The 23,626-nt window shown below is 40.6% G+C and overlaps 1 protein-coding gene across 1 annotated transcript in view; it reads right to left on the reverse strand.

Moving 5' to 3' along the window:
* VWA8 (von Willebrand factor A domain containing 8) overlaps positions 1 to 23,626 on the reverse strand; it is a 365,156-nt gene that overhangs the window by 15,349 nt on the left and 326,181 nt on the right. The window contains exons 41-42 of the mRNA XM_056109482.1: positions 10,411 to 10,536; positions 7,791 to 7,949 (exon numbers count right to left, since the gene is read on the reverse strand). Coding sequence (XP_055965457.1) covers positions 7,791 to 7,949; positions 10,411 to 10,536 — 285 coding nt within the window. The remainder of the gene's footprint in view (positions 1 to 7,790; positions 7,950 to 10,410; positions 10,537 to 23,626) is intronic.

Genomic DNA, 23,626 nt, shown 5'->3' on the forward strand with positions numbered 1-23,626 from the left:
TCTTTATTTTTAATTGAATCACTGTGAGATACACAGTCACAAAGCTTTTCATGATTGGGTTTCAGTCATACAACTGAACAAATTTACTTAAGGTTAGAAAATTGGTGGCAGAAGTGGAAGATACACAGAGGACCTTGAACCTAAATCTAGTGTTTTTACTATAGAGAAGGAAGTGTTCTGTCATCACTCTCTGGGACATCTGTCCCTTTCTAATCTCTACTGAAACTTTTTGAATGTTTAGCTTCATCACTGAATTCTTTGTTTGGTTTTTGGGCCATATCCGCTGGTGCTCAGGGCTTATACCTGCCTCTGTGTTCATGGGTTACTCCTGGAGGACTCATATAGGATGTCAGATATGGAACCTGGGTCAGCTACATGCAAGGCAAATGGCCTACCTGCTCTAGCTCCTGATTTCTATGTCAATAGTTACGTAAATTCTAATTTTTGTTTGACTTTGAACAGACACTGATACCTATGCAATCTTCTTCAGTCTTATCTCTGTGTAGCAATAATAGTTTACTCAAAGTCTGACAGGATGGTTGATCCCCACGTCTAAACCTGAAAACTTTCCTGAGGCCTCTGGGAAAGTTTTATTACAAATGCTGAACTAGGTTTTTGATAAAAGGTTGAACACCCTTCTGGAGTTAACCAGCTATTCTGACCAAGTCATTTTTCTGAAAATATATCTATGTCCCTGCTTTAGATGGAGCGCTAAGGGAAGAAGAGAGAATGCAAATTCTCCATTGGTTTCTGAATTATGGTTTTATGAGAGTGCTGACTATGGGGCTGGAGAGATAGAACAGAGGTTAAGTACTTGCATTACTTGCCTTCCAACTAGTTCCAACCCGAGCACCACATATGGTCTCCTGAGCACCACCAATAGTGCTCCCTGAATACAGACAGGTATGAACCCCCACTCCTCCCAAATATTGGGTAGGCAGACATAAAGTGGATCCAATAAAGAGGAATACAATTTCAATAAGAAAGGGACCTTTTCTTGGTATGGCTTTCACATAACTACTTCAATTTCATTTCTTAAAAATGAAAATTTTATCTTGTATATAGAATTCACAGCATGCTTTATTTAAGGCCTATACTTTGGTTGTTTCATTTAACTATCTGCCTGATTTCTTACTTTTCCAAAGCCATTATCAAATATCACGCAATCAAAAATTATCTTAGGTTGGAGAGAAAGTTCAATGTGTAGGGTGCTTGCTTTGCACACAGCCAACCTGGGTTCAATCCAGAATAGAACCCAGACCAAAAACCCCCAACACAACGAAAAGGGCCCTTAAATGAAGTCAGAGTATTAGCTTGGAAAAAGTGACCTTGGGAAAAGCACGAAATTCTCTGAACCTTGATTTATCTGTAAGACAGATGGTGGTGAAAACTATAAGTTCACTCTTGACACCAAGAGCATCTTTGTGTATGCTCAAGAAATGAAATGAAGTCTTTTACTTAGTTGTAGAAACACCTGTGTACAATTTTTTCTATAAAGGAAGTGAATCACCTACACTTAACTAAGGATGATGAAGATGTTTCAGAAAATACAAAAATCTCAGGTCATCAGATACAATAATCCAGCACTGGTCCTAGAATAACAATTTTCTAACACTTTCATTAAAGAACTTTAGTACTAGAACTCTTTTTCCCAAGTGAGTGAAATACTTCACAAAGCCCAAACTGTGAAACACTTGCACTATCAATACAAGAGGAATGGTTTAGATGGACTTGGCACATGGAGAGGGAAGGGGTGAAAAGGGCTACCCCTCAGCCTATCCCCCCGATGTCTCCCAAGGGTTCTTATCACATTGCCAGGAAACTGAGATCTTAGGATATTCTTTACAGATCTCCATCACGGTCACGGTCACAGTCCTCTCATTGTTCATCAATTTGCTCGAGCAGGCCCAGTAATGTCTCCATAGTGAGACTTGTTGTTACTGTGTTTGGCATACTGAATACGTCACGGGTAGCTTGCCAGGCTTTGCCGTGTGGGCGAGATACTCTGGGTAGCTTGCCGGGCTTTCTGAGAGGGGCAGAGGAATCGAACCCGGCTTGGCTAGGCTGGCTGTGTGCAAGGCAAACGCCCTACTGCTGTGCTATCATTCCAGCCCACAGATCTCCATAGATACGATAAATTTTACTACATTTTGTTTCAGCTTCTCAACTACACAAGCATATTTTGTGATGTTACCATTTGAGTGCTCAATGGGAGAAACTATGGCCTTTTGGTGTTGAATATTTGGAAGACAAAGATTAAGACATTAAAAGCTTTCGAAAAGGGTCTACTTTAAGCTTATAGTGAAAGCATTTCCAAGAACTTTGAGAAATCATGAATACGGCGGAATGAAGAGAAAGGGGTGTGGGATGGGGAGTTGTAACTTAAAATGGCTCAGACCATCATCACTACTATTTCTCAACAATTTTAAGTGCTATGTGAACACTAAAAAATAATTTGCTAGCTATAAGATTGTAGGAGCTTATACTGATTACTAGCAAATAATGTTTCTTAAGTGAGTTACCAAAAATGCTGTTCCTGAGAATAATTGAATTCATTTGGTAGAACAATTATGAGACTTTACCAAAAATCCCAGATGGCTTTGAAATGTGTCCTGCCACTGAATTACCTTTCCTGCACAGTAATTCTTGCCCAAGGGTCCCTGTGGTTTGGCATGGATCATATTAGGTGGAATAAGAGGTGGAGGCTGACTCTGAATGAGCCTCCCAGAGCTGGACTAAAATGATATAAGAGTCAGGTGCTGAGCCCAAGCCAAACAAAACATAAATAGATGCCAAGAGAGGGATTGCAGGGAGAATCCAGCTCTCTGAGCCAGGCTGGAGGCTTCTGATGATTTGAAAGCAGATCTGGACTAGACACCTTGAAAACAGAGGGAGAGCTGCAGGAAGCAATCATTGAGAACTGTCTGGAACTGGGAAGGGGATATCTCTGCAGACTGCAGAATCCCTGAAGACCACACAGGTGATGCCATCCAGGAAATGGAATAACAATTAGTCAAGGAGGCTCCTGAAACTATAGCTAGTACATATAACATTGTCTATCTGCTGAGTAATTAAGAGGCTGTCATTAGTTATTCTGAAACTTTGTTTCTTTCACAAATGAAAAAAAATCAGAAACTGTAGGAATTGAATATGATTGTGTCTACAGAGAGAAGACAGAATGGTCCACTGACTGCCTGTGTGCCACTGCCTGTCTCCAAGATATTTTCATGTACAAGAGGCACAAGCAAATATCCTGGAGTAGACAACAAATCCCCTGCCAATGCTCAAGAAGTGAGACAAGGCAAAGGTTTCCTCTTCACTCTTATTCGTTCCTTTTTCCATTTTGACTTTACACACCTTTTACCAATACATCAATACTTGGTAAGAAGTAGAAAAGATTCTCATAATGTCAGTCCCCAACCTTCACAAAGAAGGCCTAGGGGACCCAGCATAGATGTGGTGGTACAACAAAATCTTAGTTATATTTGCAGGGGAAGAAGGAAGATGATTCTAATGTATCCAATATATCTTGTGTGGGGGAAGTAAATTTGTCATGCACTCTAGAAATATAAGGAATATTGGGATAAGAAATTGCAGCTTGAGAAAACAACCAGACAAATCTAGATTGAAGAGCATTCTATAAGACAACTAATTGGAGTTCTTGGAGTGAAAGGAAACAATGGTAGTGAAGTGGCCAGGAGTGTCGCTCAGTGGTAGAACACATGCTTTAAACGTGGAAGGTCCTGCATCCATCCTGGCAGTGCTGAGTAATGCACTGGTAGGGGAGGTGGTTGTTTCAGACTTACAAAATGCTGATGAGATATTAGCAAAAATAAGCTATGGGCTTTGCATCCTGGTGCTGGGATTGAAAACCTAAAACTATTCATTTGGATAAATTGGGTACAGGTGAGTTTGGATTGTATATTTTAAGATATAGGGCTAGAACGATAGCACAGTGGTAGGGCGTTTGCCTTGCACGCAGCCAACATGGCCGACACGAGTTCTATTCCTCCGCCCCTCTCGGAGAGCCCGGCAAGCTACCTAGAGTATCTCGCCCGCAGGGCAGAACCTGGCAAGCTACCCGTGATGTATTCAATATGCCAAGCACAGTAACAACAAGTCTCATGATGGAGACGTTACTGGGCCCACTCGAGCAAACTGATGAACGGGAGGACCGTGTCATTTTAAGATATGGGATGACAGATCATTTTCTTAGCTGTGATAAATAATGGTATTGAGGTGCTAGGAAGAGAATGTTCTTTATTATTTTTATTTTGGGGAGGGGAATGGAGGGACACCCACTACTGCTCAGGGGTTACTCCTGGCTCTCCACTCAGGAATTACTCTGAGTGGTGCTCAGGGGACCATATGGAATGCCAGGGATTGAACCCAGGTTGTCCACATGCAAGGCAAATGCCCTACTACTGTACTATTGCTCCAGCCTGCAAATGGTCTTATTAAGAGAAGTCAAATGAAGTATTATAATTTACTTTCAAATGACTCAGCTGATAAAACATGTATTTAGAGAGAAACATAAAGCACATAAGAGAAAACATTAAGTGGAGAATCTAAGCAAAGCCATACAGGTGTTTATTTTACCATTATTTAGCCTTTCTGTTTAAACACTTCCAAAGTAAAAAGAACTGGGAACTAAAGGGAAATGTTTGAGGGGGTGGAGGGGGGGACTGAAAACCAAAAAGAAGAGTCTTGGGCTGCAACATTCTGTCTCTAGCTTCCTAGGTGACCTTGGGAAATGTCCTTCATGTGTGTCTGGCTCCTGGTTTCCTGTCTGAAATGAGGACATTGGAACCAATGAGCTGTGAGGAGAGCCCTGTTCTCAAGTCTTTGAAGAAGAGGAGGATGCAGGTGGGCAATTCCTTCTTGCCCCACATTGCTTCTCCTCTAAGAGGCTGCTTTGTACAGGCTGAAGGTCTTTCTCTGGAAAGATGTGAATGTGCTGGTTTCATACGGCATTAGTGAAAGGAGAGTGGATGTGAGGGGTATGTTAAGGACAAAGTCCTGCTGGTTGAAAATCTAACAGCATAAAGACTGAGCATGCTAAAACATACCTTTGAAGCAGCTCGTCCTCGGGGTAACTTCAGCTAGATTTGTCTGTCTTATGCTAAATAGGGTCTCTTCTCTATCCGTAGTTTTATTGATGAAGACTGAAGAAATTCTTTTCACTACTGTGGCTGTTGAGACCATCAGCAAAATACTGTCTTGGGGGTGATGTCTTAAAGGGCATGCGTGCAGACAATGGCTCTGTTTATACCTTTATCACTGCAGGATTCTCTGTGAATCTTCTATCAGAATTATAGAATTCCATGCCTGGCCTCCTGCGCTAGGTAGGAAGGATGGTCGGAAACTATGTAGGAGCAAGTGTTCAATGAAATTTTGTGATTTTGTTGAATTTAATTGAATGGGCTGTCATATGGCAACAATCTGGTTTGTAGTTATCAATTAGAAACGCTATGAAACCTTACTTCCTTGATATTGCTTGTTTTTCTTGTGCCACATGTTCAGCTTCATTTCTACTGAAATTGAAATGAAGTTGATTCAAACACTTTGCAGAATGGACAAAAAAGAATTTCCATATATTTTCTGTGAGGTGCAAGGCCATGCCGAACATGCTCTGTGCTGTCACACCATCTCGTGACAGCCTACCAGGGGCTCTTTAGCGCCCTATTGGCACCTTCTGCCACCAAAAGTTTAATCCTTTGCTTAGTCCCATGAAGCTTGTCAGTCAAGCTAATAAATCATTCTAAAAACCTGAAAGAAAGGGTCAGAGAGGTAGCACAATGGATAAGGTGACTGCCTTGCATACAGCGACTCAGGTTTGATCCCCAGCATTCCATATGGGTCTGAGCCTACTGGGAATGATTCCTGAGTACAGAGCCAGGAGTAACCTCTGAGCTCTACTGGATGTAGCCCAAAAGAAAACAAAACCAAAACCCTTTCTAAGTGGAAACAGAAGCTTCATACATCCAAATGGTTCTGTCCTCAAAGGTACGGAAATCCTCTAACTGGAAATTTTATTTTGGATAACTATATAAATATTCAAAAGTAATTAATGTTTTTTATGGTTCATGATGTATTTAAATTTCCATGCAGAGTCAGAGATAATATCATAGGGGTTTAGATGCCTGCTTGGGTGACCCATGCTTGCTATGGGTTGACCCCTGGCACTGCATATGGTCCCCCAAGCAGGAGTGAGTGTGGCCTAACCCCTGTGCCCCCAAATAAGACAAAGAACCAAAGGTTTAAGGAGTTAGGTGAAATTTATGCTGATGCAATAGAATGTTTCACCACTCACTGGTCACCAAAGGACTTCAGAATTGTATTCCAGGGCCCTGGGGATGGCTCAGCGATCCCTTCTATCACCCATATGAGCTGGGCACAGTCCTTACAACTTTACTGTCTGGGGGATGGACCCCTCCCCCTGCATCCCCTAGTGCAGCAATAAAAAAGATATGTGAGCCCCCTGAGGGCAAGTGTGTGAGCACAATGTGATCCCCTGGGGTGTGCCACAACCAGGTGCATAATGGCTCACATTCCTCATAATATCAACCAAGGGAAGGGGAATGAATAATTGAAAATAGTATTCTACCTCATAAAACCAAAATCAAGAAAAGCTTACCCCTCGGAAAGGGAGGGAAATGCTTTAGGTCATCAGCCATAGTGAAGATGCTATAGCTGGTCTTTGAGCTCTGAGCTTCCTGAAAACTAAAACCAAGAAAAGGTTCTTGACACCAGTTCCTTGGTGTTCACTAACCACAAAGGGAAACACTAGACTCATTGACAGGAAATGAAGCTGCTCCTCACAGTGAAGTCTTGTCCTATTTGCATTTGGCAGCGAGCCCCGCCAGCCCCAGCACTGACTAATGTGACTCTTTCTCGGCACTTAGTTCTGCAAGGAATCAGTGCCATGGCACTTCTGACAAAGAAACCTGGGAGACTCAGAACCTTCAAGTTGGAGTTAAGTGAAGTGATGAATTCATTAGTCTGTTTCTTGCTATCTCCATTATAAGAGTCAATTCAGAAAAGCCTTCCTGGGTGCAGGTGGAATGCCAAGTTAAGTTATCTGAAGAATGTCTGTTTTGAAGGACATCCAGAGTACAGTCTAGAGCATATCTAGGTAGACTATATGCCCTTTGTGCGTGTCTATAAACACAGCACTTTGTCCTAACTTTTGATATTACAGAGCCTGTGGCTGCATTCAAGGTTATTTTCTCTGATAAGGGTCAGAAGTGCATGTGTCCTCTGGGGTTGATGAAGAGAAACCAAAGTTCTGATCTTAGGTGGTGATGATGTTGCGAGATGGGGTGGGGTTCCTTCTCCATAACTGATTCTCTGAGGGAGGATGCAGATAAGAGAGCACAATAGTAAAATGGAAATATGTTAAGGAGGAAGTATGTATCGCTTGTGGGGTGACCTTCTCTATTGCCCGTGGGAGCCTGTGCTCTTGTGGGAAGGCAAAGTAGTGCTGAGAACAGGGCATGTGGAGGGTGAACTCAAACCTGGGGTGGTGGGGAAGAGACTCATGAAGCTGCAATGAGCCTGTTTTTTTCCCAACAGCACGGCCAACATTATACAACCTTGTAAAGGATGGTGGTTCCTCCTGCAGGGACTGACCCTTTATAATGGTATTATCACTTTCTTATTAGTCGAGCTGATGAAACAAAAGGATGGACTTTTCTCGGGTAATAAAGGAGTCATGAAATGAAGATTTCTGTCTGCTCTGGGTGGAGCCTGTCTCAGCCTGAGCATCCTTCCCTGGTGCATCCCATTACCTTGAACTTCTCCTCGTAGTTCTCAAAGGCTTCCATGACCATGCACACAGCCTCCATAGAGCGCTCGAGTCGGCCATCCACCCCGTTGAAGCGGTACATGCTGCCGGACACGTCCACCACCAGGCGCAGGCGCTTGGGCTTCTGCTGTGGGCTGCCCAGCTGAGAGAGCAACAGAAAGGCCGGTGAGTGTCCACCACTGGCTGCTGTGCTGGATCCCACCCCCCCACCTCTGCCTCCTGGGCCAGAGCAACAGCCAGTGGGGAGGGAGGCAGGTCAGCTGCAGGCGTGGTCTTGCACCAAGCTGTCCAGGCAGGTGGAAGGGCATCTACGACAGTATCTCAGTAAACGGAATTCAGACTTGTGAGGGACATCTGGGAAAGATTATCTAGAGGCATATGGTCTAGTAAAACTGCCTTCCTGAGGCTGATGACCATCTTAAAAACTGATTTGGAAAGAAATAAACCCCAACATGTCATTTTGCTGTCATGCCTTGGAGTCAGTTACTCTGGCAAGACTGAATTATTTTGAAAGTTCACATCCATCTTACTTGTACCTGTTGTGTAGGGGCCTGAAAATCAGTTCCCACACAGTCCATGGGAAGTGTCAGGTTCCCCAAACAAGGCCGTGAGAGCGGAGTCTGGCAAAGGACTTAAGGGAAGAATTTATTCAATGTCTTTTGTTTTCAGTAACTTTTCAGTTTTCTCTTCTTTCCAGTTACTGAATCACTACTTTTCTTTGCTTTTCTTGGCAGTTTGAGACAGGAACATTGCATCTAACTGCTGTTTAGCAACAACTCTCAATTAAAATGTGAAACTCATGAGTTTGATTGTTAGATTTATGTGTACCAACTTGCAGGATTAAAGGTATATTTGTTAGTTTTACTTATAAAGTAAGGGCAAAAAAGTCCAGATAATTTTGCTATACTTGCTGACATATATGGAAACTAATGAGTATGCTAGTCTCTTCTTCTTCTTTTTTTTTTTTTTTTTTTTTTTTAAGAAATGAAGAGTGTAATGGTTTAAGACAAATTCAATGATCTTTTTCTCTTTGGGTCACAACTTTCAGGGACCATGTGTTGTCAGAGATTAAATGTGGGGCTTCTTGCATGCAACACCTGTGCTCCAGACTGCTGAGTTCTCCCCATGGCTCTGGGCAAGCTAGTGGGTCTGCTCAGTGAAGAACAGTGCCACATAGCTTTCAGGACTGCTCACAATTTCAGTGGTATGTAAACACATTTTGGACCACAATGAGTCAGTAAAGTAGCTGTTGACTCATACCAATGACACAGAAGCAAGACCTCCCTAAGTTACTTAGGTCTCCTCGTTGAGTAACATTTAAATATAATATGTGACTCTCCTTCTTCCACCCCACTCCCCCATCTCAGTGACTACACAGCAGTTCTGGTTATTTTAGGGATATGGGAAGCCAGAGTTTTTCTAAGACATTCGGTACTTAAATATGTTTTTCTTTTGATCGTTGTATCACAAATATTTTATAAATAACAGTTGTTTAAGCTTGATATGATACAGTTAGGGTTTAAAGGCGAATTCCTTAGATTCTAAATTTTTCTTCAGTTATATTTCCACACATCTATGAAGCAACAGAACAGAATAAAAACACCAAGGCCTCTCTGGTCTTTCACTCAGAGAGTTCTCTAGGACATAGGCAAACCAGTCCTCAGTTCCTTGGGGGCATGGGGATCCCTGCTCTCTGTCTAGTTGCTGAACTTCCCAGGGAGAAGAAGCTTTGGTTAAAGGCCACAGCTGCTCTTAGCAGCCGAAACTACCATCCCCAGGTTCCAGCAGCTGCTCTTGCATGCCTTTAAGATCTATGGTTGAGACATTATACTATCTCTTTAGTTTCTTTAAACTCACATCCTTACCTCTGTAAGGACTCTTCCTTTTTTTTTTCTTCTTTTTTTTTATTGAATCACCATGCAATATAGTTACAAAGCTTTCAGTTATACAATGATCGAACACCCATCCCTCTACCAGTGAACATTTTCCACCACCGATGTCCCCAGTGTCGTCCCCACTCTCCCAGCCCTCCCCCTGCCTCTATGGCAGACAATTTCCTCCATATTCTCTCTCTACTTTTGGGCATTATGGTTTGCAATATAGATATTGAGAGCCTATCACATCTGGTCCTTTATCTACTTTCAGCACACATCTCCCATCCATTCATGGTGATGAATGATCACCATCATTGACTTAGTGATCCCTTCTCTATTCCAGCTGTTTTTTCCTTCAGCTCATGAGGCAAGTTTCCAACCATGAAAAAATATTCCTGGTCCTTGTTTCTACTGTCCTTGGGTGTCAGTCTCATATAATGTTATTTTATATTTGTAAGGACTCTTTTTGTTAATTCTTCCTTACATCTTCAATTTCAGTGCTTGTTTGTTTCTTGACTTGTTTGGATCTGGTCTTGGTTGATAAATGGTATAGTCTGTTTCTTTAAAACTTTCTTTTTACATAATGCCTTCCTTGGTCATAGTCAGGATTTTGGGTGTTTTGACAAAGGAGTTAAAAATAACCTCCCTTCCCCCCCTACTCTTGCCAAGCAGCTATAAAGTCAAAGTCAAACTCTGCCTATTTCAGGCTACTAGTCCATTATCACTCACTTGAGGCTCCAGATCACCCCGGCGCTTGTAGATGGTTTTTTCTCCAGTCAGTCCATCAATGATCTTGGCATCATCTAGATCTCCAGTAGCTTGATGTCTCAGCCACTGTCTTTCTTTACCTTTAGCCTAAAATGACACACACACAAACCCTTTAATTAGTTCTGGAGGGAACATCACACATGTTATACATGAGTAATAGGAAACATCAGGTCTTTCCAATAGGTGATGGCTTTGCATAAGCAATTTCTTAAAAGAACTCTTTTAAGAAAGAAATGATATTTATGTGAATTTTAGCAGTATTGTTTTAACATTACTGGCAGTTCTCAGGGCTTACACTGTACTCAGGGATCATTCCTGGCAAGCTCAGGGCACCATATGGGTTGCTGAGCATCTTATATAGATTGGTCATGAGCAAGGCACTGTACTATACTGCTCCAGCCCCAAATAATTCCTGTGATTTTTAATGCTCATTTCAACTATTAAAATTTTAAATCAGGTTTAAAAACCATAGACAAAATAAGGTTTTATTGATATAACTCCCTTATAGTTTGCTTCTGGAAATAAAATATTTTAGAGCTGATGGCCAAAAACAACAACAACAGCAAAAAGTTTGCCAAGGTAATAGGCAGAAGGGTTACCTGAATGTTCTAATTGGAGGATAAATGATTGTGGCTAAGCATGGTATCTAATAACAATATTATTGCCCGGCAGAGCCCAGGAAGCGGGGCTGGGGATCCAACTTGGAGTCCTGTGCATACATACTAGACACACTCCAGCCCTTGGTGCCATCATCCCAGTAGCTACCTTATTTATTATTTCTACTGGCAGCACAGAACACTGAATTTCAATTTCAACTGAGTTAAAATTCATAATTATTTAAAATATATTTAAAACACCATACTACAATACAGCTAATGAACAATGAGCAATGAAATGGAGCATTAGAATGTAAATCTAATATAAATGAAGCAAGCTTCTTTACTGCAGAAACGATGGGGGCCAGAGAGATGCTACATCATATAAGGTGCTTGCCTTGCATGCAGCTGACCTGGGTTCAAACCCCAGTAGTCCATATAGTCCCCCAGGAACCACCAGGAATGACTCCTGAGTGCAGAGCCAGGAATAACCCTATGAGCATCGCCAGGTGTGGCTCCAAAACAAAACAGAAACGACTAAACTCCAGTAAGATCTACAAAATTAAGATTCCCTCAGAGGAGGAATTTAGGTTTACATTTGGTAAAAGAAAACACACAGAGGTCATATGTTACAGGACAAGTCTTGTAATTAAGGAGAGGAGAAAGCTATGACTTTTTAAAAATTGTTATTTTTGAGTCATTATAAATTAAAAAGTTATTCATGATTGCATTTCAGGCAATGCTCCAACACTAATTTCTTCACCAATGTCCCCAGTTTCCCTTCCACCCACTTCTTAACATTTTTGTGAAAGAGATCACAGCATGCTTAAAGCCAGAATCAGAGGCATGACTGACCCATGTTCCATGGAGATCTATCACTCAGATACTGTGTACTTGTCATATTTCTAGTTAAATATAATTGTCTGTCTCTCTGTCCTCCCGTTGTTCATCAATTTGCTTGAACGATCCCCGTAACATCTCTATTTTGAGACTTGTTATTACTGTGTTTGGCATATTGAATATGTCACAGAGAGCTTCCCAGGCTTTTCCGTGTAGGCGAGATACTCTCGGTAGCTTGCTGGGCTCTCGAGAGGGGTGGAGGAATCGAACCCGGCTTGGCCGGGCTGGCTGCGCGCAAGGCAAACGCTCTACTGCTGTGCTATCACTAACCTTCCTTTAGTATAAATAGTGAGTATAGGATGATCAGTTTTTGATGATTAGAAATTATGCTGTCAATTTGATTTTTTGTTTTTAGGCCACATCTGGAGGTGCTTGGGGAACCAGGGGGTGATCAGGATTGAACCATGACCAGATATATGCAAGGCAAGTGCCTTCAAACCCAAACTATCTCTCTGGCCTGTATGCTGTCAATTTTAAAGGAACTAGAGAGGTTCAGTTAATGAGCATGGATTATCAAAAAAGAAAAAAGTATTGCATCACTCTCTATCTCATTACTGCTTTGTTTATTCTTCTCACTGTATAGAAATGTATTTTTCTCCTTGATCCCATGAAAATTACTTTCAAGTGAAGGAGATGAATAATGAGACAGTTCTTAGCTAACTCCTGATAGAACATAATGGGTTCTATGATATATAATATTGTATGATATATACATAATGGGTCTGCTACATAATGGGTCCTAAATAAATTAAATGAAAGTTGGTATTTATTCTAAAATAGAAGATGATATGAAAGTATGTGTACACAAAACTAATCAAATATGTGTTTACATATCTTCATTGTAGTACTGAGAATAGCCAAGATATGAAAACATCTCAAGTTCCCAGTAACCGACGAATAAAACATGCTGTGCCAGTCAGTGATTGCCTGCAATATACATGAGGACGGAATACCTTTCAGCTAATTTTCATTATATGGATGGAACAGGAGGGGGCCATACCAAGTGAAATAAGTCAGAAATATCTCACTCATATGTGGGATATAAAGAAACAAAGCAAGGGAACAGACCAACCTAAATGAGACAAACTCATGGAATCAAAGCTGCAGTAACTAGAGGAGAAGGGTCCAGAGGACTGTGATTGAGGGTATTTTGATGGTGGCTGTGATAACACATACTTTGAAGGCACATCAAACTGTACCTCTAAAATATACGCAGTCATGTGAGCTGATGTTATTGCAATAGAAAAGTATGTACATATATAGCAATATCCATTTTATAAACACGTATACAGAAGGAAAACACATGGGAGAAACAAAACATTGACATATATTGTTATTCTGTGTCATGGAACTGTAGGTTTCTGAGTTTTCTGATTTTTCACATAATGAACCTGTGTCTTTTAAAATCAGAAATAAATTCACTTTTTCTCAAGGATTTTTAGAAACCTCCTTACGTGTTTATGAAAAAAACCTTTGAAACCAGTTTGCAGATAATGAAGAGGACTTTTCAAACTTTATTGTGCTCTAAAATAACTCGAATATTGTTCAAGTGCAATTTCTGATTTAGTAGGTCAAGGTCGAAGTCTCTGCACTTCCAACAAGCTCCCCGGTGATGGCAACACAGCAGGCCCAGAGACCACATACACTGATGAACTAGAACTGGGTTTGGTCCCTGAGAATCATCTATGTATGTACTGCCTTTTGAAAAGTCACCAAAGATCCACCTGTGTCTTAGATCACTGGCAAGGTTCTAGTTTCTCTCTGAAATTTCCTCCTTAGTACATATATTATAAACTTGGAGGAAACTTAAATGTATATTACTAAATGAAAGAACCCAACTCTTACATATAGTATGATTCTAACTATGTAACATCTGAAACACTGTAAGATATTTATAAAAAAAAATCAGTGATTAAACAAACACGCAAGGCTCAAACTTTAACATGTTAGTGATCTCTTCTAGAAGGGCTTAAAGACTCCTGAGTGAAATATAACAATCCTCACACTCTTCCCTCTAAGGATACTTTTTTCCTAGCTTTATCAGCAGATTTTCATAACAAACAATACAAAATATATTATTTCGGTTCTGCTTTGGGGCAGGGATTGGGGTTTGGGATGGAAACATTTGAAATGTGGTGGGAAGGTGTAACGGCGGTAGGATTGGTGTTTGAATATTAAATGTAATAAAATATTGTGAACAATTTTATAAAATTAAAAATTCAAAAAAAATCAGTGATTGCCTGGGACAACAATTGTCTTAGATTATCAGCAATTCACATTCTTGAGAGACTTATCCAAGAAATCTGAGGCTCAATTATACTAGGAACACTCAGAATGTGAGACTCTATGGGAGTTCATTGTGTTAGCAGAAGAATGTGATACACATATATGCTTTTGAATGGTAATAAGAATATTACTAAGCATATAGATGTAAGTAAAGCCATAGAAACAAATGCTATGTTATAATAACAAAAAGTGACAGAAAGCATGTTATTTTATATTACTGAGATTTAGGATAGCTTAAACTAGAGCTAATTATATGCTTTATGCAATCAGGGGTGTTATCTAAATATGACTATTTAGTGGCTTATCTTCCAAATTTATTTCTAAAGATTCCATTGTAGGAAATAATTGGAGCTGCTATGGTTTGTTATTTCAGATATTCCTATATTTGACTAAACTACACTAGAAGAACATTTATTATTGATTTATTTATTTTGATCACAGCTGATGGTGCTGAGGGCTTACTCCTGGTTCTGAACTCGGGGTACCATATGGGTTGTTGGGGATCAGCATGGGTCAGCCCCGTGCAAGGCAAGCACTTTACCCACTGTAAAGACCGCAGAAGACTTTTTCATTCAATTCTCTTTAGTAAGCTTGTGAAATAGCTTAATGAACAGCTAAGTTAACTTTCAAGATTAATTTTTTAAAAATATTTTTTTACCTGTAAAATGACACTGATTTGCACACCAGTGGTTGAAAACCATCGCCATAAACTAAACAAATGTTAGTTTCTAGTGAATGGCTTGTAAAATTCCTGCTCTATTAATATTAATTCCAGGTTAACATTAGAGGCCAGAGGTTACTGTACTAAAAGCCCCAAAGTGGTTCTAAGAAGGGAAATAGAGGGGCTGATATAGAAGAAATGATAAGGATGATAGAGTATTAGAGCAAATTCACAAATGTCACACATCTGGGCTGACAGCATATAGAATTCTTCTGGATGGTGTTCATCGATTTGCTCGAGCGGGCCCAGTAACGTCTCCATCATGAGACTTGTTGTTACTGTGTTTGGCATATCGAATACGTCACGGGGAGCTTGCCAGGCTCTGCCGGGCGGGCGAGATACTCTCAGTAGCTTGCCGGGCTCTCCGAGAGGGGCGGAGGACTCGAACTCAGGTCGGCCATGTTGACCGCTTGTAAGACAAACGCCTTACCGCTGTGCTATCGCTCCAGCCCAAGTTTTAACTGGATTCACCATCAAGTTAAAAAAAAACCTTAGGATTTTATCCCTTTTATTATGTTCAGGCAGTTTTTTAAAATATATGATTATTACCTCTTGAATCATATGTACCAAAGAAAGAATAAAACTTTGGAAAATTTGGGGTGAGGATGAGGAAAATGATATGCTTTTCCTCCCAATGAATCTACCTTTTTTTTTCTTTTGCTTTTTGGGTCACATCCAGCGATGCACAGGGGTTACTCCTGGCTTACGCGCTCAGGAATTGCTTCTGGTGGTGCTCAGGGGACCATATGGGATGTTGGAAATAGAACCTGTGTCGTCCGTGTGCAAGGCAAACACCCTACCCACTGTGCTATCACTCCAGCCCCTGAATCTACTTTTTAATTAGGATAACTTAAACCTACTTGTGTGACGTGCTAGAATAAACTTATGATAAAGTGCATAAATCTTTGTGCAGAGCAAAAGCACCCCTGCAATTCCCGCACCTCCACAGCCACCTGGGATCTCTCTCTCTCTCTCTCTCTCTCTCTCTCTCTCTCTCTCTCTCTCTCTCTCTCTCTTTTTCTCTTTTTGGGGTCACATTCGGCAATACTCAGTGTTTACTCCTGGTTCTGCACTCAGGAATTACTCCTGGAGGTGCTCGGGGGACCATATGGGATGTCGGGGATTGAACCTGGGTTGACCCTGTGCAAGGCAAATGTCCTACCCGCTGTGCTATCACTCTGCTCCCCTGGGATCTCTTCTTGAATGTCACTCTCCCCATCCAAGGGATTCTGACTTCTATGTCCATTGATTGCCTATTTCTGAAAATTTAAAAAGGGGAGCCATATAATAGGCACTGTGTCTGTCTTCTTTGATGCAACTTATCACTTGACTTCCCATTAATCATTGATTTGCTCGAGCGGGCGCCAGTAACGTCTCCATTTGTCCCTGTCAAGTGCTAGTGTAGCACAATGACATCTGTTCATTCTAGGAACACGAAGAGCCTCAAACCGATCGTTCAGGGTCTTAACAAAGAAGTCTGACCATCTTGTAGGTGGGTGGCCATGCGGTCTTTTGTTGTACAGTGGAATCCTGTAGGTAATGGCTCTAGTCCAGCGGTTTCTCCAAATCCCATTATGTATCCAGCCCAACTGATTTTTGAAGCCTTGGCAAACAGGATAGCATGCCTTATTCTTGACCATTGGTGGAGGTCGGAACTCCAGATTCTCTCATTTGAGTGAAACGTGATACTCCAAGCATAGCTCTTTTGATTCCTCTTTGGGAGACCCAAATAGTGTTCTTGTCCTGTTTTCATAGGGCCCAGGTCTCTGAAGCATATGTTAATGCAGGAAGAACAGTGGAATTGTAGGGATGTGCCCGGAGCCGGAGGTTATTCATCCTCTTAGCTATTTCCTCGATGCCTTTGAAGGCGTTCCAAGCTGCTTTCTTCTTTCTGCACAACTCAGGTGCCAGATCATTCATCATGTTGACTTCTTGACCTAGGTACACATAACTGTTGCATTCGGAGATGGTTGTTCCATTGAGAGCAAATGGAACACCAGGAACGAGGCTGTTTCTCATAAACATTGTCTTTGTAAGATTCAGCTGGAGTCCGACCTTTCCACACTCATGGTTGAAGTCGGCTAGCATTTGTGCCACTTGGCCAATGTTTGGTGTTATGAGAATGATATCATCAGCAAAGCGGAGGTGGTGTAGTTGGCAATCATATATCTTCACTCCCATTCCTTCCCATTCTAGTTGTCGCATGTTCTCAAGGGTGGCACTGAAGAGTTTCAGTGAAATGGTATCACCCTGTCGAACCCCTCTCTTGACATGGATGATCACTTCTTTGTAGAATGGTGAGATCCTGGTAGTGAATCCCTAATACAGCTCACGGAGGATCCTGATGTATTGAATTTGAATGCCCTGATTGGCTAGGGTTTCAATGACCGCTTCAGTCTCAACAAAATCAAAGGCCTTTTTTTTTTTGTCACTGTGTATTTATTACAGTAATGTATATAAAAGCAAAAATAAAGGGAGAGAAAGAAAGAAAACCATAGATTGAAACAGAGTGGGGTGGTAGTTTAGCTTTCATAATGAAATAAAAATATTATTTTGAACAAGCATAAATAGAAAAATAACAAATCATGAGATACACAAATGTACTTTGAAAATTAAATGCTGAATATTTTTTCTACTTGGCTTACTTAGAATTGGCCAATGCATATCTAGGGTATAGAGTATGTTCATGTATGTTTGCATTCTGTTGCTGGGAATTGAACCCAGGACCTCATACATGCCACTGGCCACAACCCAAAAGTATATTCTAATTCTGTAGTTGTACTCATATATTTGTGCATGTGTAGTACATTATTTGCTTATTGAGGTTTATACAGCACTATGTATCACTTAAGAGTGAAGTTTCATGCCTCCTCCAAAGTATGTGACCACAGCACACCCACCAACAAATTCCCACTAATTCCTCACCACAGTCCATTGGTGTTCTCTATCTTACAGTTTGGATGGTACTTGATCACTGTATAACTGAAACCCAAGCACAAAAATTTGTAAGTCTATAACTGTACCTCATAGTGTTTCACTAATGAAATAAATAAATAAAAATAAATAAAACACACACACACACACACACACACACACACACACACACAAAAGGGAACAGACATAGCCAAAAGACCTTCTTTAAATCAATGAATGTTAGAGAGAGCGGCATCTTGAAATCCCGAGAAATCTCAATGAGCTTGGTTATCGTGTGGATATGGTTGATGGTGCTGAATCCTTTTTGGAATCCTGCTTGCTCGCATGGTTGTCCTTCATCTAGTGTTCTACCAATCCTGTACAGGATGATTTGAATGAACAGCTTGTAGATGACAGACAATAAGCAGATCGGGCGATAGCTGCCAATGTCGCAAATGTCTCCCTTCTTGTACAGTAGTACAGTCCTGTTGGTTTTCCATTGGGACAGAAACTTGCACTCAGACAGGTAGCATGTGAAGAGCCGAGCCAGCGTATTGATGAATACTGATGGCAAGTTCTTCAGGTGTTCAGGCCTGACCTTGTCTGGGCCAGGTGCTGTTTGTTTCTTTACTGATGAAATGGCGTGATGAATTTCGAAAGGGAGAACGTTGGGAACGACATATCCATCCTGCAGAATTCGGTATGTGAGCAGGTAGATGTGGCTATCAAAGAGATCTGAGTAGAAGTCATGGATAATCTTCTCCATTGCCCTCCTGCAAGATGTGACAGATTCATCAGGACGTCGGAGGGCAGTCATCTTGGTCTTGTAGTTGGCGAAGTACAGGAGGGTGTTCTGAATGCTTTTCCTGGCTTCTGCCACATCTATCAGCACTGCTGCTCTTCTCACTTTGAGGTCTTCCTTTATTGCATCTCTGCACTGCTTTGCGAGCTTGGATGTTTGCTTGTGGTTGTCTGAGGCATGTGCCAAGCCACGTTGGTGAATAAGCTCAAGAGTTTTGAAAGACAGGTGTATTTTTTTTGTGGCTCTCTCTCTCTCAGCATTCTTTGCACAATCATGGAGGTGCTGAACCCGTCGATCGTATTCCTTGTCAATGTTGTCAATGACGGCATCTTCCCATGTTGCAGCAATAGTGCCAAAGAGCTCCCAGTTGGTGGTCATTCTGGGAGTTCTCTTCCTTAACTTTGCAGCCCTTTCTCCCCACTCTGAGAAGTAGAATTTTGCATGAAGGAGATGGTGGTCCAATTCCATTTGGAATTTTGGGATAACAGCACCATCAGTCAGGCAAAACCATCAATTGAATATGATGTGGTCAATTTCCTTGTGGAACTGTCCACCAGGAGACTCCCATGTCCAACGCTTAGATTCGGCCTTCTGGAACTGTGAGTTACCATGGATGGTCTTTTTCAACAAGATGAATGCAGAGAGTCTCTCACTCTGTTTGTTGCATTCTAGGCCATGGGTCCTGATGTGGAGTTCTTCGGCTGATCTTCTTGGTCCTATCTTGGCATTAAAATCACCAACAGTGATCTTGTAGAAGGTGTGGTCTTCTTTATAGAACTTCTCCAACTCCATGTAGAACTTCTCAATTTCTCCTTCATCATAATTGGATGTTGGTGCGTAGACAACGAAGATAGAAACTGCTGGCAGTGAGCCACATCTATTCAAGTGTAATTGTCCGATTTGGGTTGTTAGGCATTCGAATAAATCAATGCTCATGGCCAAGTTCGTGTTTACAAGGACACTGACGCCTCTTTTATCGCATGTACCGAGGAACAGTTCTTCTCCAGTGTCGATAACAGCATGATATGATTGATGCCTTCTTGTCTCGGTCAGACCAATGATGTTGTACTTGATCTTTTGCTCTTCTACCATCAGGTCCTTGATGGATGTATCTGATGCCAGCATACGAGCATTGAAAGTATAATCATTTTTTTCTTTCTTCATTTTGGCAGCCTAGTTTGGCCTTGAGATTTTAACAGCCTCTCCTTCCTCATCCTTCTCAACGCTGCCATGTTGGTGACTCCTTCAGGGTCAAGGGAATGAGACCCATTATAATTACTGGTTTTGTCATATCAAATACACAATGGATAGCTTGCCAGGCTCTGCCATGCGGGCGGAATACTCTCAGTAGCTTGCCATGCTCTCTGAGAGGGATAGAGGCTTTTGGGGTGGCCTCTAATCGCCCTTGTAGATGTTCCCATGGTTCAAACCATATTTGAATCCTATCAAATATGGTACAGCAATCCTGGAAGATGGGAATTAAGTGTGTTATAATGTGTCTGGAAAGCATCCTGGATCGTGGCGGTGGCTGGGTAGTGGAGGTAGTGGTATTCTCAACTTATAGTTGGAGAATTATGTATGTTAATGTGAGCAGGGGCAAAATGGTCCAGCGGGGAGCCTTTGTTTATCTCTTCCTCCACTGTTACGGCAATCTAGGATTTAACCAGATTTCTGAAAATAAAATCTGGTTCAGTCAACATAGAAACCAACCTGAAAGCTGTAGGATCAGAGTTTCCAGACAGAGCTAGGGCTAAAGGGATATATGCTGGGAATCAGATGATGCCTTTGGCAAGAGAGGAAGCCTACCATGTGGCTACATGCTACAATCAGGAAAAGATTTCTAAGGTATAGTATATGGGTGTGTTTTATGGCAAATGCCCAGTTCCCTATCCATTGTTTGAAGATGAACAGCACATAATGGGAAGTAAATAACTACAGAATATAAACCAGGGGTGGAGTTGACAGCATATGCCATCTTGGTTACCTCTACTGACCTTGATAACAACACTAGTAACTGGAAAATGCTTTCTATTTCTGATAGATACCTTCCCACACCAAGGACATTTCAATGAGGGGAAATACATCACCCCTGGCAAATAACTATGTTTAATTTCTAGAAAAGACAACTATCAAGAGTCCTTATTCTGGCAGATAAACTGGCCTGGTTCCTATCTATCCACACTTGACTTCTGGTAAGTAAGTCACACCCCTAGACTCAGCAGCATCCTGAGGACCACCCAAAGCACAAACAGCTTGAGAGAAGACTTTTATTCCTTCTCTTTTGCTGGCCCACAGCCATCAATCTGTTCCCTGCAGTCCCTGAGTACAAGTTGCATCACCAGTTGCTGGGCATGAGCTATGTAATCTATCTAAAGATCTAAAAGCAACAGTCCTAACAATGCTTGTTGAAATATGAAGAAGAGGTGAGAACTACAAGGACTAAGAAGGAATGAGAAGACCCCAAAATCCCAGAACTAAATAATATAGTAAGTAGTGCAACTAAAAATTACACTAATGGGCTAAACAATAGGATGAAGATCAAATTAGTGAAAATTAGTTAAAAGCTAATTAAAAGATACATAATATACTTCATAGCTTTGAAAGGAAAAATATTAGCATCACAGGGATTCCAAACAAAGGAAAAAAGTGCAGAGTTCTGTTTTTTCCCACTGCTCAGAGTGCACAGGAGCTATTCCCAGCAATTCTTGGCCAACTTGGATAGACAGTTTAGTGCAATTGCTCAGGCCTACTAGTGCTGTGGGAGAGGTGAGGGCTTGCTCCCAGGTCACCCCCAGTGCTACAAGTATGGTAACAGAAATAAAACTTGGGACTTTGGTGATGCAAAGCATGCTTCCATGACCCATCTCCTTAACCCTAGAATTTTTATTTGAAGAAATAACAGTCAAGAAAATTTTCAAGCTGAATTTCTAACTTGAAATTCAGAAAAAGGAGTTAAACATTCAGGATCAGAGTGATAGTACAGCAGGTAGGGCATTTTCCTTGCATGTGGCCAATTTGGGTTCCATCCCCAGCATTCTATATGGTTCCCCAAGCACCACTAGGAATAATTCCTGAGTGCAGAGCAAGGAGTAACCCCTAAGCATTGTCAAGTGTGAATCTCCCCCCCCCCAAAAAAAAGAAGTTCCTTCAGATTCAGCCACCTCAAAGAGTTCCAAACACAATAAAGACAAATGCTTATTACAATTAAAATAAAAATATTTTACAAAAACATATTATAATTAAAAAGTAAAAATAGAAGAAAGTGGTATGATATATAAATAGTGTTGAATGAGAAAATCTCAACCAAGGATATTCTACCCAGCCAAGTTTATCATTAGATTTGAAAAAAGTGTGTAAAGAGCTTTTTGAATAACCAACAGTTAAAGGAATTAATCACCACTTAAATTGGCCTTGAAAAACACTAAAGGGAAAAGAAACCCCACTTGGAAGAGAAAGATGCCTGAAAACAGATTAATAACTGAGAGTCCTAGAAATAATTCAAGATTTACTTGCTTTCACTTAAAATAGGCTGAGGGCTAGATGTAGGCCTCTTACTAACCCCCACATTAAATACTTAGAAGAAATACAAAGAGGTAAACTAAACAGACTACTACACAAAAAACAGACATAAAAGTACAAGGGAAGAAAATAAGGGTAAAACAATGGAGACACTGCAATAATACTCAAAATTTAAATGGAAAAATGTCAATTGGTTCATAGAAATAATTCCACTAAAAATTTCAAAAATTTCTGGAAGCAAATGTCATAATTATGGAACACAGAAAAAAAAGCAGTACTAAGAGAGATGTTCATAGCAGTAGACACTTATCACAGAGAAGTAAAAGCAAAAATAAAATACAAAGTCAGTATGAGAAAGGAAATAATAATTTGAGTTGAAATAAATGAACTAGAAATCAGGAAGATAATATAAAAGATGGATGACTCCACGAGTTAGTACTTTAAAAGAACAGACAAGATTGATAAACGGATCATAATAGACTACTACAAATAACAAACAACTCCCTAAGTTGGAGAGCCAAGACAAAATGGACTAAATCTCAGAATCTTACAACATTTTGAGACTGAATCAGATGGAAATATAAAACATGAACATGTCAACTGAAAGACAAGAAAATTGAAAGAGTGATCAAAAGTTTTGCCCCAAACAGAAGTCTAGGATCAGGTAGCTTCAATAGTGAGTTTTACCAAACTGTCACTGAGCATCTATTGCCTGTTCTTGTTAAATGCTTCTAAAAAGTTTTCCCTAAAAAGTACTTCTGCAAGAAAAGCAAATTTTTCCAAATTTCTGAAACCAAAGATAACAAAATAAACAGGAATATTACATACATACTAATATCTCTGATGAGCAAAGAAAAATATCTTCAATTTGAGATGAAAATTTTAGTAAATGGAATTCAACAATACATAGAGGGTTCATACATAATGACCAAGTGGTGTTTTCTCCAGGATGCAACAATAATTCAATATGAGCAAATCCTGTATTGTAAGACCAGGGGATATATACCAAAGGGTCGAGCACACACAGGAGATCTGGGCTAGCATGCTGACAATGCATGTGTACCCAATTAGAAAGCAAAGAAATCAACATAATACTAGACATAGACCATATAATCACATGAGTAGATAGAGGAAAGTTTTGTCATGATTCAACATTCATTTATGGTAAAAAAAAACAAAATAGGGGCAGAAGGAACGTTACTTCAAAATAGTAAAGGCCATATATAACAAACCCATAGCTAATATCATACTAACTGTGAAAAACAATTTTTCCCATAATATCAGGTAAAAGACAAGGATAAGCATACTCACCACTATTGGTCAACATAGTCCTACTCAGTGCAATTAGGTAAGAAGAGAAATACAATGGCTCCAAATTCAAAAAGAAATTATTAAATTATCATTATTTCAGACAATGTGATAATGTAGTAAACTCTAAAG

Source organism: Sorex fumeus, unplaced genomic scaffold (assembly GCF_029834395.1).
Source record: "Sorex fumeus unplaced genomic scaffold, SorFum_2.1 ptg000008l, whole genome shotgun sequence".
Taxonomy (NCBI): Eukaryota; Metazoa; Chordata; class Mammalia; order Eulipotyphla; family Soricidae; genus Sorex; species Sorex fumeus.